The sequence below is a fragment of the Tupaia chinensis genome, unplaced genomic scaffold (genome assembly GCF_000334495.1).
Source record: "Tupaia chinensis unplaced genomic scaffold, TupChi_1.0 Scaffold000170_1, whole genome shotgun sequence".
In the NCBI taxonomy this organism is placed as follows: domain Eukaryota; kingdom Metazoa; phylum Chordata; class Mammalia; order Scandentia; family Tupaiidae; genus Tupaia; species Tupaia belangeri.
The window spans coordinates 142,353-158,442 of NW_006159645.1; the positions used below are offsets into that span (position 1 = coordinate 142,353).

Below are 16,090 nucleotides of genomic sequence, written 5' to 3' on the forward strand. Positions count from 1 at the left end.
GGAAGTGGCCCTGCTCTTCAAGCCTCCTGGGGACTGCAAGATGCTGTCCACAGATTCCACTGGGCACTCACCCTCCCCTTCCTTCCTACTGTGGGAGTGAACTGCTGGAGGCCAGGGTGTGCTACAAAAAGCACATTAAAATAACTCAGAGAGCTTTTTAAAAAATACTACTGGCTGGCTTCAAATACCAGACTGCAGTTCTACAGTTCTGGAGTGGACTAGGCACTGTCAGTCTTTCTCAAAAGCCCCCAAGAGGTTCCAGTGTGGAGGCAGGATCTGCAAGGTGGATGGAGAGTTTGCCCTCTCAGATGCCCAAGGCCTTTGAACTCCACCCTATCCTCCCTGTAGCCTGGCACAATGAACCAGACCTCCTCCCAGTCCCTCAGAAAAACAGCCTGACCCTGAGAGGCCACACTACAAAGTCAAGTGGAACACCTCAGTGCCAAAGATTTTATTATGCAACTTTGAAGCACCAGACACTGCATTCTTGGAATGCTTAAAACGAAGAGACCTGCAAGCACACCTCCAACCTCAGCTGACCTGGCTCCTCAGATCTGCTTCCCTGAAGGAGCTGAATGAGCCTCAGCCACCTTTGAAGAGGCTGTTTTTAAAGGAAACCCCACAAGTGCATCTTTCTACTTTGAAAAGCCAGCAACTTGTGAAATAATTTCACCCATATCTGGAATGAAATGCAGAAGTCAGATGCAGGGGAAAAAAAAAAAAAAAGTGTGCAAGTTTAATGCTAAACACCCAAAGGTTAGTTCTATGACAGCATGCAGACTTCTGCAATACAAAAATACTACTAGGATACATATTACCATGCTCCTAACAATGACATTCCATTGGCACATTATAATTCTTGGGGTTATCATTTGATTCTCTCCTGTGAGAATATACCCCTTCTCCCACTCTCTGCTCCATACTTAGGAAAGGATAGAAGTTAGTGAAAGGGCTGCACAGTGGCTCAAAGGAAAAATCTCAGTTTGCTAGGTAGACCTACACAAAAACATCACCAGTTCCCATCCAGGGACCTCTCTGAGTACAATGGACATGCATGTGCCCATGACCCAGGGCTGCTGAAGCTGGGGGTGACTCAGCATCAGGACCCCACTGAGAGTGCTGGGTTTCTCTCTCTCTCACAGAAGAAATAAACAAATAAACTTCAACAAAAAAGTAAATAAATGGGAACCAGCAGTTAGCGTAATGGCTATGTCGCTGGACTCCCACATAGTCGACTGCAGTTCACATCCCGGACCTGGTGGCTTAAAACTCACTCCAGGCGCGTGTGCATGCATGCCCAAGATCCCGAGAAGAGAATGGAGGAGAAGGGATTGTGGCGTGACCATCCCCCCGGGGGGTGATTTCTCACTTTCTGTCTCTATGTCTCTCTCTCTCTGTCTGGCAAGCGCATGCGCCCTATAGTGAAAATCTCTCCAAAAAAAAAAGTAAATAAGTATATCCACAACAAAACCACAATGCAAAACTTATGATCAAATGAGTAAGACACAACCACTTCAATTCATTTCATGTTACAAAATTCAAGACTTAAAAATATTAATCCAATTAATCACATGAGTGTGTGCAGATTCATTCAAGACCTCTTCATTCAGTAACTGTGTATTGAGTACTAACAAATAAGCAGCATCAGGCACAAGCACAAAAATGGGGTCAGCAGGTAGGATGGTGGTTAAGGTGTTGGACTCCCACAAGGCTGACTATGGTTCAAGTCTTGGACCTGGTGCCTTGATTTGGACCTTGCGGCTTGAAAATTACTTTGGCCGCATGTGCATGCATACCCAAAATCCCAAGAGGAGAATGGAGAAGAAGGGATTGGGGCATGGCCATCCTCCTGGGAGGATGATTTCTCACTTTCCCTCTCTCTTGTCTTTGTCTCTCTCTGTCTCTCTCCAGCAAGTACACGTGCCCTACAGCAAAAACTTAAAAAATAAATTAATCATACTGAAGCTACAAATTAAAAAAAAAGCATGAAGCAAGAGAATTAGTGTATTTATTTTTTAAAAAACTTGAAAATTTTTTCTTAAAACTTTTTATAATACCAAAATATACTTTTTTTTTTTTTTTTTTTTTTTTGGCAGAGCGTGTGTGCACTTGGGGGAAAAGAAAGAGAGAAAGAAAGCACTGTGGCCATCCCCCCCTGGAAAGAGCTTTCTCAGTTTCCTTCTATCTGTTTCTCACAAACACATGTTTTATAGCAAAACTTTAAAAAGAAAAAAAAAAAGAAAGATAGAGAAAAAAAGGAAAAAAAAGCACCCCTACCGATGGAACATGGTCACGTCTTGCAATCTCTTCTCCATCTCCTCCTCCTTTTGGGATTCTGGGCATATCAGCGTGTGCACCAGTGTGTTTCTCAAGCTGCTGGATCCAGGACTCAAACGGCCACGTGAGAATCCAGTCATCTTAGGCACCATGCCATGGGCTGGCCCAAAGTACTTATTCTTAATTAACTTTTGCCTTTTTTTTGGAGAGGTTTTTGCTGTAGGGCGCGTGCGCTCGCCAGACAGAGAGACAGAAAGCGAGAAATCACCCCCCACCCCGGGGGGAGATGACTTCACTGCAATCCCTTCTGCATTCTCTTCTTGGGATTTTGGGCACACATGCACATGCGCCCGGTGTGAGTTTTAAGCCACCAGGTCCGGGACGTGAACTGCGGTTGACTATATGGGAGTCCAGCGACATAGCCATTGTGCTAACTGCTGTTCCCCTTAACTTTTGCTTTTGACATGGGTATTTAAAAAGTCCCCAGTTCTTCACCAAACCTACTCTCTTGATATGATTATGGAGATGTTTACTCTTCCAGGTTTTTCTTTATGTTCCCAACACCACATACACCCATATATGAAGGACTAGGAAAAGTTTATGGAAAATACGTAGTATGAAAAAAAAAACTATGTACAGATTTCAATTTTTTTTGCACTCATCTAAACTCATATTTAATTCCATTTTCCCACAAACTTTTAGAAGTCCCCTCATATAAACATATCTTATAGCTATTACACATACTATATACTTAAATACATTTTATTTTTCAAAAGTAAGATCAGGCTAATACTCCATATTTGCTATATTTAGTTACCATGCCGGGGACATTCATCTCTTCATATCAGGGCATATTATCCTCAGGCTGAATAGTACAACCCTGAATTTACCACAAGGTATTAATTCACTTAACACGTAACACTGACCCCTCACAGGGCACTGCCTACAGTTGTGGCTGCCAACCAGCACCTTAGACGCAGAACACGTCATAGTCAAAAGCACAGAGTGTTTCTGGAGCCACACTGCCAAGCCGGGAATTCCAACCATGCTCATTTATAGCTGTGTACCCTTGGAGGCGTTACTTCACTCCTCTCTCTCAGGGTCCTCTGCTTGCAAACGCGGAAACAAGAATGTCTGTGTTGTAATGTTGTACAGATGGAAAGCGCTTGGACGACTCCTAGAACAGTGCCTGGCACATCCAGTTAAGTGTGAGCTCTGATTACTTTTCTGGTGAGATGGGCAGACAAGTAATAAACAGGTAACTAAGTGATATGAAAAATAATGAAAGGACCCTTGATTGAATACTTAAAGGTCATCTCTGGTGATGGGGTAACATTTGGCCTGAGACCTGGGAGATGAGTGGCCCTCTACTAATAAATATTTATACATTTAATTAAAAAGAAAAAAGTCTCTACTGAGGACTTACAGGTTCAGAGTACTGTAGCAAGAATTAATATCAAAATGAAGGAATAAATTCAAAATATTAACAAGGGAAGAAGGAACTGTATTAGTAAGTGAGAGTCTCTCTGGGCCCTCAGTTACACCAAACTGGACACTTCATTGGTGGACGAGAAGTAACTACAGGCCCAGCCACGGTGGCACAGCAGTATCACAACACCACAATGCTGGAAGGCGTACGGAAGACCAGGTTGGGTTCCTAAGTTGACCTACACCTGGTGACATGGTGTGGGCGTACGTGAGTGTGTGCCAGTGTTCTTGGCTGGCTGGGGGATCATGGCATGAGATCCTGTTGAGGGTGCTTGTCTCTGTCTCTCACTCAGTCTCTCTCAAAATAAATAAACTTAACTAAAGCAAAAACAAAAAAAAAGGAAAACAACCATGACTTTGTCTCAAAAGCCCTTTCAATTCTTCTGGTGACCCCTGGTGGCCAGTTTATGAACTTGGCCACTGCTCAGGGTTTATTCCAGGATGAACAGCCCACAAGGAGGCAGGTTCCCTATTCGGTTGGTTAAAAAGAAACTTCACAGTTTCTCACATTAGCACATCCACTGCTTATTCACAATGATGACAACGACAGTAAAAGAAATCTACTCTGTCTTTACAAACTGTCATTCAAAGTCAGCAAAACTCACTGACACTGAACATTCAGTCGTACCAAACCCCTTCTGCCTTATTGCTCTTCCAGATGGACATGTCTCCCCGGACAGGACTGCTGTATGTGCTGAGTCTTCCTTTACACCCTAATCTCCCACTGAAACATGCCCCAGGCTCCTCCTCGTATTACATGGTAGCATCGTCTCCTACTCAGGCTGTTCAAGGATCTCTCACCGGTAGGTTAATCCACTGGTGGGGGGGAGCTAAAGAAGTATCATTTCAGTACTTTCAAGGAGCATGGCTGCATTTTACACAGATGACTTTATTAGAGTGACTCTAGGGAATTTTAGGTACCTCAACAAGAGTTAAGGCATCAAGTAGATCAACCCCCAGGCCTGGGTACATAAACCATCCCTTCCCTTCACTTCCTAATAAGGAATATTACACTTGATAAGAGAAAACAGCACCTAAAACCCTAGCATATCCAAATCAACGGTACTGCTTAAATGAAAAGGGCAATTAGTAAATTAATTAAGGCCCTCTTCTCACTTCTGTGTGCAAGGGCTGATCATTTGCTTGGTTTAAGTAATGTGTTCTATCGTAATTGAAGTCATTAGTACCCCAAGTAGTTGCCTTTAAATTCCCCATGTATGTCTGAACGGACTCCCATTTTGTCATACAGATCCCAGTCCAGCTGATACTTCAGCTGCTACGCTAATGATGTTAATCACGAAGAGCTTTTTATTTAAAGCAATTACTTTTGTGACTAGAATTGTAAAATAGGCATGCAGTAACATTTTAATCCCACACTCACACACACTCCCAACACACAGGAACAACTTGCTTACGGTGTTCTATCTTTTTCAAAGAAATTTTCCTTGCGGTGGTTGGTGTTGACCACTCACTAAATCCTCCTTTACTCTGATCTTTGCCACTGCTCTATGGTATAGAAAATGAACTTTTTCAAATCGTTTTGTGTTTGAGGGCTCCTTATAACATCCCCAAGGTCCCTCTGCCTCTCATCAACCTTTGACTTGTCTCATTAATTCGAACGAGCTTAAAGTCCCTAGAACACTCTCTATCTTTCTCCTTTCTAACCTTTCTACCTGATTCTCTCACTTCTTCATGAGGGAATTATGGCTTCCTCTTTGTGCTTTATGCCAAAAAGGTGAACTTTAAAGGAACTGGTGGAGGCTGGGAGTGGAGAAGAGGCCTTATTTTCCCTTCCAGATGCAAAATAAAAAAAAAAAATAGATGTGAAGGTTACTTTCTTCCCCACATTAAATTTATTTTCAAAGGGAATCATGTACACAAGAGCTTCTGCAGAGTTCAAGGGTTCCTACAGATAGGATCATTTATAACTTATCATTTTTAGCTGCTTTTTGTTTTGACCCATATATCCTCTATTCTTCCAGGTCCCTGATGCCGTAAGTACATAGCAAAGAGAAGAGAAATAGGAAAGTGTGAAGACCACGGTCTGTGATCTCCAAATCTTTGTCGTCTTATGAGTAGATTTGTAAATAGCTACCTGTGACAGATGCATTTAAAAAAATCTGTCTGGACCACGTGTCCTGCTCCAAGAACTGCCCCTCCATTCATCCAAGGAGAGGGCCCATTACCCACATTTCTAACACACGACCCTACCCCCTCAGTTCTAGCTGATTGGACCACAGAAGGACACCTGACCCATACTGGACCAATCACACTGTGCCTGGAAGAAGGAATTAATTTATGAAGATTGGGTGATCCAGGGACAGGTAAGCTAAAAACAGTAGCCATGGTCATTGGGTCACAGTGGTACCAGCTTGGAGAAACAAAGCATGTTGATTCACCAAAAGAGAAGCTGAGACAAGTGACCCAGTGGCCTTGAACTGAATAGGGCTGAGCCAGAAAGGCTGGATGCCCCAGTTCCCGGGGACTTTCTAGTTCCTGGTCCCTTGGGGCAGACCACACTTCCTGCTCTTGGTGTCCTGAGCAAGAAAGAAGGATTTAGATTGGGTGGCTGTATAGGGTGCTCTGTAGGGTGCCAATCAGAACACAGAAGCCACACAGTAATTTTCATTTTTAAATAATTCATTTAGTACCTAGAAGCATTCACCCTTAATTTTGTTACGAGTTCCAGTGTTTGCTATGGCCTCAGTCAGCCATAGATATCACAGACATCCTTGGGCTTGGGCAAGAATGAGGATGGAATGCCAGACAGGTCTGCTCCTCCATGAACCGTATCCTCAGTGTTGACCACGGACTAGCATGTAGGGCAGGGAAGGGAAATTTTACTATAATAAAATATAATTGTAACAGGGAATTAACCATAAGTATGTAAAGAGAATGTGAAAAAACCCTTGGTCTGACGGAGAGCGCTCCTGGATGGATAAACCCAGAAGGTGGGGATGGGGCGCTTTCCACAGTTATGGTCCAAACCTATCGGAGAAGAGTGGTTGCACCCCACTGGGTGTCTGAGAAGTTCATGGGTGCCCAGCCCAAAGTTGGCCAAGGCTGGTGAGAGGTCTTTAGAGTGGGTCTGTTGGTAGCCTGATTGCTGGCAAGGCCTGGGATGCATGGTGTCCACACTGGGAGGGCCACAGCCAGGTGATCACCTGGTCAGAACCAGGGCTATAAATCCTGCCGATGTTTTTAATGGTCTGCACACAGAATGAAGGTTGAGTGCCACTGGATGTCCCCACACATGCACTACTGGCACTCTGGGCAGCAGGGCCAAAAAAAGGCAAAACCCAGGATGCCAGAAAAGGAAGATGACGCCTACTTCTTCTTGTGGTGTCCCTCTAGCGCCCTCTATTGATGGAGAAAAAAATACTTAAAGCTCTATTACTGCCCAGCAGATAAGAGGCTAGAATTGGATCCACAAGGCGCAAATAAAACAAAACAAAACAAAACAAAAAGCACCTGTGGGCACACACTCATACAGGCACAGCAGTCACCACTCCCTAGGCTCCCCGGCCATGGGTTAGTGGACAGATGTGCCCTGTCACAAGATAATGCAGCCACAGCCCAGAGGCACAAGCTGAGGCTGTATTTGTGACCTAATGCTGCACAGCACCTCACCAACACCTAGTGGCTTAAATGAAAACCAGCAAGTTATTATCTCATGCTTCCTATGAGCTGGGAATTTGGGGATGTCCAGCTAGACAGTTCTGGCTCAGGGTCTCTCATGAGGCCGCAGTCATCAGAAGGTGTGACTGTAGCCGGTGCTGGCTGGAGGAAAGAGGCCTCGCTTCCTTGCCACAGGGGTTCCTTCACATGACTGCTGCAGTGTCCCCACAACATGGCACCTGGCTTCCCTCAGAATAGGGGATCCAAGAGACCAGGCACAAGCACATTGCCCTCACCGGACAGCTGTGAAAGTAGCACACCATCATTTCTCTATAGTGTACTGGTCACAAAGGCCACCCCTGACTCAATATGAGATGGGCCTACACAGGGGCACACGTAACCAAGGGACAAAGGTCACTGAGGACTATCTTGGAGGCTGGCTGCCACAGAGGCCACAGATTCAAGGGCTTATTCATTCATTTCACACCTTGACTCCTGGATTTTTTTTTTTTTAGGTTTTTAGATATGTGCCAAAGAGAGAAAGAGGGAACATGAGAACCCCCTCTCCCCCCAACAATCCCTAAGAGACAGCCATGCCACAATCCTTCCTCCTCCATTCGGCTCTTGGGATTTGGGGCATGCACTCACACATGCCTAATGTGATTTAAAAGCCACTGTGTCTGGGACTCAAAACATGGTCAGTCATGTGGGAATCCAACACCTTACCCTCCATGCCACCTGCTGGCCCTGTTCCTGGATTTTAAAAATGCATTTAAGCAAGTCTCATAGGCAAGCTGACGTAAACGATAGAACCAGAGAACAAAAAAGTGGAATGGAACCTCAGAAATCAACTAGATCTAACATCTTTATTTTTGTATAAGAAAACTGAGGCCCAGAGAGTATAAATCAATTGTCCCAAATAATATAAGTGGGAACTGCAGACCTGAAACTAGACTTCCATCTGTAGGGTCTCTCTCTTTTCCTGCACTGAAGCCCATTGGGATCACTATGGAGCTCATTAGATATACTGACCTCTAGGGGCCAGCAGGTGTTGCAGTGGTTAAGGCACTGGACTCCCACATACCTGACTGTGGTTCAGGTCCCAGACCAGGTTACCAGGTTGCTTGAAGCTCATGCTGGGCACCTGTGCGTGGGTGCCCAAAAATCCCAAGAGAAGAATGGAGGAGAAGGGATTGTGGAATGGCCACCCCTCCTGGAGGGTGATTTCTCACATTCTGTTTCTCTGTCTCTCTGGTGATTCTATGTGCCCTATAGCAAAAATCTCTCAAAAAAAAAAAAAGGGGGGGGGGACCAGCAGTTGGCATAATGGCTATGTCATTGGACTCCCACATACTCAATCGCAGTTCGAGTTCCAGACCCAGGGGCTTAAACTCACACTGGGCGCATGGTCGTGTATAACCCAAGATCCCAAGAGGAGAATGGAAGAGAAGGGATGGTGGTGTGGCCATACCCCCTGGGGGGTGATTCCTCACTTTCTGTCTCCCTGTCTTTTTCTTTCTGGCGAGAGCGTGTGCCCTATAGCAAAAACCTCTTCATAAAAAAGAAAGAAAGAAAGAAAGAAAGAAAGAAAGAAAGAAAGAAAGAAAGAAAGAAAGAAAGAGAGAGAGAGAGAAAGACAGACAGACAGACAGACAGACTGATCTCTGGGCCCTCTACATCTAAAGTGCCAGAATCTCTGCTGGCTGGACACTGAGTGGGAATCTACGAGATTTTTAAATCCTCCCACCCCCGGTATTTCTGATAAGCAGCAGCAAGTCTGGAAATCCCTGTCTTCTACTCCACTGACTGAAGACATGCAGACAAAGTGGCTCCAAGCTGAGGCCCAGGAGAACCCAATTCCATGCCTTCCTTCCCAGGATAGGCTGTCCTGCTGGCTTCCAGGCATCGATTGAGACACGCTCCTCTACAGCCAGAGGGTGGCCTTGTTTGGAAAGAGGAGCATCAGAGCCCCTTACTGGACTGCTGACTCATGGTCCCATGTTAGCCCAGTCCTGTGCTGTCTCTACTGTCCTGGTCTCTACCCTGTAGAATCATGAGAGTGAGCACTTTCTCCTTCGTCACCTTGAGCCTCGCATGCCTCACCCTGTTGCTGCCCTGCTGACTCCTCAAGGCGACAACATCACCAGGTACTCAGATTCCAGGGATCGGGCTATTGCCCATGGCCAGAGGAGCGGGATGGAGACCTTGGTAAAGGAAACTAGGCCTGACTCCCAGCGCCTCAGGTCTGGGCTCCTTGGTATTTGACATAATTAATCTGCAGATTCCAGCTAACTGTGTCCAACAAATAACCTGCATTCCTAAACTCTGAAGCAAACTCAAGGACCAGCCAATGGCGTGTAGGTTAAGGTGGCTTGAGTATATGGTTCAAGCTATGGACCTGGCAACTTGACAGACACACCAAGTTGTGTTGTATGTATGTCCCCCAAATCCTGAGAGGACAATGGAGGAAAAGGGATTGCGGTGTGGCCGTCCCCATGGCGATGCTTTCTCACTTCCTTTCTCTCTCTCTGTCTCCAGCAAGTGTATGTACCATATAGCAAGCAATAAATTAAAATTAAAAAATAAAACAAAGTCAAATACCAGATCCCTTTTTCCAGTAAGGATACTACCTTGACACAATAATCATCTACATGTTTTTTTATCTTCTTAAATGTGAAAAAATAAAAAAAAAAACAATTTCACTTAGTAATTTCCTTACCCAGTAAGCAATTAATCCACCTCCTTGGCTGAGGTTCAGGTCTTTCCGATTTGGAATTTCCCTCTCTTTTCCTGGCTTCTTTAACCTCCAAAATTGTGACTGGTAAATTCCTGACTGTATTTATGTTACTAATTTAAAAAGTAATAATAATAATAATAATTGTAATTAAATGATGACAACAGCAATCATGCTTAGTATGGAACAGGCACACTCTAAGGGCTTCAACACCTTATCTCAAGGTTTCAAAACCATTGTCAGGCAGTTATTTTGATTTCCATTTTAAAATGAGAAAATCAGTGCTCAGGGGTGTTAAGAAATGAGCTCGAGGTCACATCTGCGGAAGTAGAAGGGCCAAGGTCTCTACCCAAGCCTGACTACCTGAAGAGGCTGCACTTCTAATCTCTGCACTCCAGTGCCCCCAGTGACTAGTTTTCTCGGGATCTAACACATCATAGTCAAGAACAAAGATTTCCTGTTTTGCCAATTGTGTAGCTTGGGACCAATTATTTAATCTCTGCCATCCTCCTCATCTAAAGGCAGTAGCACAGCAGTAATGCAACTGGACCCACACAGGAAGGCTCTGGGTTCACATCTCAGGACCTCCCTGAGCACACCAGTCAGGCATGCATGTGCCTATGATCAGGACTAGCTGAGAAGAGGGTTGACCACAGTATGAAGACCTGGTTAGGGATGTTTGTCTTCCTGTCTCTGTCTCTGTCTCTTTCCCGCACTGTCTCTTCTCTTCTCATCTCCTCCCTCTCTCTCTCTCTCTCTCTCTCTCCCTCTCTCTCTCTCACCCACACACACACAAACACACAGAAGACATAAATGACAATACTTTTCAAAATAGGATAAAATGAATCCCTTCCTCATGGGTTCTCTTAGGGATTCAATAAGAAAGTGCACAGTGCCCTGCTGACTCGAGATTGACACTGACCTTTCATTGTCACCAGATACATACACCATTAGTGACACAGTCAATGTTCAATTACCCTGATAGTTCTATTAGTTAGAACGGCAGCTAGCCTAATAGTTCTATTTTTCTTGGCTTCATTACAGTTTTCTTCCCATGCAAAATGCCTACACCTTTCTCCTGCAGACTGTATTCCCACTGCTCCCCAGTTGCAAGTTCTGGAATCCATTATGCTCCGATTTGTATACAATGACAGGGGCGTCTCACAGAAATAACAGGAAAACAAAACTAATTTGAGAAACGGCATTCCAAAAACATACTCGGAGGATATTACAAGTGTGGCATCCTTCCTGGATCTCTTATTTCCCCTACCTGCAGTGCGTTTGGGGGCCGTTTCTCTCCTGGTGACAGTATCTGTTGTTTCCCTGTGACAGGCAACAAACTAATAGTTCTGCCCGATGAGAGGAACGCTTCCCCCATCGCGGTGACCACTGCTTTTCCTCCTCACGTGCTTTATCTCCTTCACCCAAACTGGTTCTGCTCCATAATTTACAGCCAGAAGCCACAGCTATCTGGCTCTGCATGTGAGCTCCCCTGTAGGGAGGTCTGGGAATAATCTATCCTGGCCGCCACATGCTGACACCTGACTGTGGGGCCAGCTTTTCATCTCTGCCCCTCTCACCCCTGAAGCTTCGTCTATCGCTTTCAGTTGAACACTCTGTGCTTACAGACCCTTTCTGCTGTGGCAACCTCGTGTTCATGTCTTTTGGAATCTTTTTAGGATGTGTTTATGGTTGTAGTTCAGGACCCAAAAGGATGTCATCTGGTCAAGGGACACACAGTTAGGTTTTCATTTCATTAAAATGGGGGGACTCATAGCCCAGCCATTGTTTCATGCAGGGGGTGTTTCAGACCCTGGTCTGGAAATCAGTGAGGTGTGCAGAACCCAACCCCACTCCCCTGCCTAGCTTTCCAGCCCCAGCACATCTCCTGCAATTCAGCAAAGCCCTTCACCTGCTCTGAGGCAACCTGAGGTCAAAAACACAACCTGGACTTTTGTCTGGTTTCCATCAAATCACTTCACTTCCCCTGCTATTCGTTCCTGTTTTTAGAAACCTGGATCAAGAGGGTTCAATACTCAGAAGTCAATGAGGAACTTACTAGTATCATAAACAGGTAACAAAGCAGAAGAGGAAGCAATCAGTTTTCAGGTTGGTTGTGGGGGGACAGTGAGGGAGCAGAGAGTGGGAAGATGGGGAAGCCCAGTGGAGGCTGAGACCCAACAGGGCTCAGAGCAACATCACATAAGATTAGGGAAGCTGACTCCCACAAGCTGCTCACCCCCATTCTATCCCTCCATAAGGGACAATACCCCCCTCCACCTGGGCTTAGCTGCTCCAGGCATTTCCTCCTGGTGAGAGGTCTGGGGGCCATTTTGGGGCCAGGTGCTTTGGGCAGAAGGCAGTGGCCCCTAGCCTGTGGCAGTGATTTCACAAAGCATAGTCCACGTGGTAATTGTGCAACTTGCTGACCTCTCCCAATCTGCAAGTCAGAATCTCTGGGGAAAGCCAGAGCTAACTGCTATCCACAGTAACATGCGAGAGTCACTGAGAGAGACCATAGAGAGCATCACTAACCTAGGAACATTTTCCAAGTACCCATTTGTGCAAAATAATGGCTCCCCAAAGATGTCCATGCCCTAATCCCCAGAATCTGTGTTAGGCTACAGGGCAAGGGCCAATTAAGGTTCCTGGTGGAATTACGGCTGCTAACCAATTGGCTTTAAAATAGAGATTATCTTATATAATCTGGTGAGCCCAGTGTAATAACAGAGTCCTTTCAGAAGAGAGAGGAAGATGACAAAGGTCAGACAAGGTGAGGTAACTATGGAGCACACCAGAGGGACACAGAGGAGGAGTCACCCATTTGTGCAAGCTTCGAAGAGGAGGAAGGCAGGCAGGAGCTTCTAGAGAGTGCACTAATCCCAACCCCTGGTATCCACCCAAAGGACAGGAAAACACTCAGCTTTAAAGCTACCTGCATATCCATACTTATTGAAGCATTAATTACAATTGCTAAAGCGTGGAACCAACCTAAGTGTCCAAAAACTGATAAATGGGTTTAAAAACTGTGGCACACGTATATCACGGAATACTATACAGCTACAGGAAACAATGAGAGCCTATCATTTGAGTCAAAATGGATGCCTATAGAAGACTTATGCTGAGTTAAGTGACCTGGACTTTGAAAGACCCGCGTTCTATATCCCCACTCAATTTCTCCTGAGTGCTATGGCAGAGGCTGAGAGATCTGAAGATGTGATGGTGGTGAGGATAGGTGTGGACGCTAGTGACAGTAAGGGGGGACAGTAGTTGGTAGAGAGTAAGTGGTGGAGGTGGGTGTGAGGTGAAAGAGGAGGAAACATTAGACAGATGAAAAAAAAAAAAAAAGTCCTTGATTTGATTATCACACACCACATGCATGCTTTGGGAAGCCATACCGTATACTATAAAGATGAATAGTGATTCAATGTAAATAAGAAATTTTAAAATTTTAAAAAATTTCTGAAACAAAAATAACCCAACCCTGCCAACAGAAACAATTTAACTTGCAAACAATCCTGAGTTAAGCAATTTACAAAGTTATTATTTATGCAACATTACTCTATGTAAATCATATGCAAATACAAATACCACCCTCCATAGGGATAGCTTTTTCTTCGCTTTCCCTGGCTTCTAAAGCAAATCCAATTTGATAAATTAAAATAGAAAATTGCCCTGTAGAGGGATAAAATCTGTTTCTGTGTCTCAGCATCTACACAAATAACCCCCAATGGCACCCCTAAGGTAAAAAGTATCTTGTTCCTGCAGAAGACATGCACAGGCATGCGCTACCTGCTAACTTCTGAAATCTCCCACTCCTTATCCTCCTTGAGTTCCCTATCACCCATCCTTGTCCCAGTATTTTTAGAACAAAACAATAAAAAGATAGGAAGAAGAACGCGACAGGAAGAGGTGGTAGGATTAATATTCCAAATAAGGCAACAAGAAATGTAAAAGTTGGACTACCCCTGCCCTCCTCAAACATTTGTTTCCTGCCCATAAACAGGAACACCATGAAGAGCCTGCTAACACTTATTTTTAGAAAAAAGGAAAATAAAAAAAAGAAACTTCTTTAATTTTTAAGGAACTCCTGTGGATCCGCGGGCTAACCCTCCTACCCTCGGTGCAGAGCCAGCTCTTGAGCACCAGTGTCCTCTCCGCGGGGCGCCTTCGCAGGCCTACCTGAGCCGGGAAGAACCAGAAGAAGAGGTTGCTGTTGTACGTCTCATTCACAGTGATGTAGCCGGCGTAGCTCTTAATGCTCACTCCCGGGAGAGGGCTGACCATACTCCGTTCTTTCCCTGTGAGGAAAATATAAAGTCACGCAGAGATTAGATTGAAATACCCTGGGAGCCACCTCAGGCTTGGTGAGACTTCTCTCAGGGGTCGGATCTGGAATGGAGTAATCAGAAAGAACGTGGGAATCGGCATGAAAGGTACTCACTGCGGCAGATTCCAGCCTGCCCTGACCAACACCACATCGTCTACATTCGCAATTTAGCCAAGAAAAAATAAAATGATTAAGCCTTTTAGGCAGGAGGGTGGGAGGTGGGAAGGGTGTCTCGAATATCTTTTATGAACTGTAATAAAGTTTTTAAAAACTAAAAAAAGGAAAGAGGTTCAGCCATGGTGGTGCAGTGGCAACGCAATGCTCTACAAAGCTGAGAGCCACACAGGTGATTAGGGTTCGATTCCCAGGCTGGCTCACAGACATGCGTATTTGTGATCCTGATGGCTGGGAAGACTACAGGGAAGATCGCTGTCCTGTGTTTCTCTCTCTCAAAAAAGAATGAAATCTGGCTCTGTAGCCTAATGGTTAAGGGAGCTGGGTCCCGCTATGGCCAGCTGAGGTTCGAATCACAGACCTGGCAGCTTTAAAGGCACACCAGGCCCATGGATATGTCCCAAATGCTGATGGGATAGTAAAATGGAAAAGAAGGGATTTGGGCACCACCACACTCCATCGGGGCGGCGGGGCGGCGGGGCAGCAGAGGGAGGGTGTTCTCTTTCTTTTTTTATCTCTCTCTCCCTGGCAAGTGCATACACTCTCTGATAATTAAAAAGGAAAAAATAAATAAATAAAGGGAAATCACTGATCATCACATCTGTGTAAAGTACGGTGTTCACAGAGGGCCACGTGGTCAGAGGGAGGACAAAGTCACCTACATCAAAAAGGGTGGGTGCACGAGAAACACCACGGTTAGGTAGCTCTCGGCCAGGGAGGCAGAAGGTCCTCTATGTCCATTACAGGGAGGGGACCAAGGCACATGGGGACAAGCAGGCAGCGAGACCTCCTGGCTACTCGGGAGCCAAGTCAGACAACAGGACAATGGGACAGTTGCAGAGGGCAGAGGTCCTGGCTTTCTTATGACGAGAAACAGACAGGGACAAAGAAGGAGGAAGAGAATGCTCAGACAGCTGAGGACACCCAGGAATAAATAACACCAGTAAGGGCTAACTCGGGTAAAGCCGCAGTAGCAACAGCTTTGCTTGATATGAGGGTCTTAGTATCCCTACTTTACAGATGAGCACACTGAGGCACAGAGAGGATAAGTAACCTGTCCAAGGTCACACAGCTAGTGAAGGACTGCTGGGATTTAAAGCTGCAGAGTTTGTTCCCTCCTCCACCCTGCTACAGGGCTTCTCATTCAGAGATGAGTCAGAAGGGCAAAGTGGGCGGGAGTGCGAAGGGAAGTAGTGATGGAAGAGAATGGAGAAGGAACAGAAAACACGTAGCAGGATGTGGCAGGGATGTAAAAGAGAAGTTCTGGTGAAGACGCCTTCAGTCGTGGCAAGAATGTGTCCCCGGTAAATCCTAGTGACTCAAGGAGAGCTATTACAGCTGAGACGTGTTAAGTTGGAGGCTCGTCAGTAGATACGGAAGCTTGAGCCTTCACACATGCCACCACCTAAAGATAGCTTCCGTGGTGAGTGGTGCCGACAGGCTCTGGCAGGCTGATTGCTAGCATCTTG

The 16,090-nt window shown here is 45.5% G+C and overlaps 1 protein-coding gene across 1 annotated transcript in view; it reads right to left on the reverse strand.

The window, feature by feature from the left end:
* Nucleotides 1-16,090, reverse strand: part of CPVL (carboxypeptidase vitellogenic like) — a 176,692-nt gene that overhangs the window by 116,394 nt on the left and 44,208 nt on the right. The window contains exon 3 of the mRNA XM_027770932.1: nucleotides 14,300-14,418. Within this exon, the coding sequence (XP_027626733.1) occupies nucleotides 14,300-14,418 (119 nt within the window). The remainder of the gene's footprint in view (nucleotides 1-14,299; nucleotides 14,419-16,090) is intronic.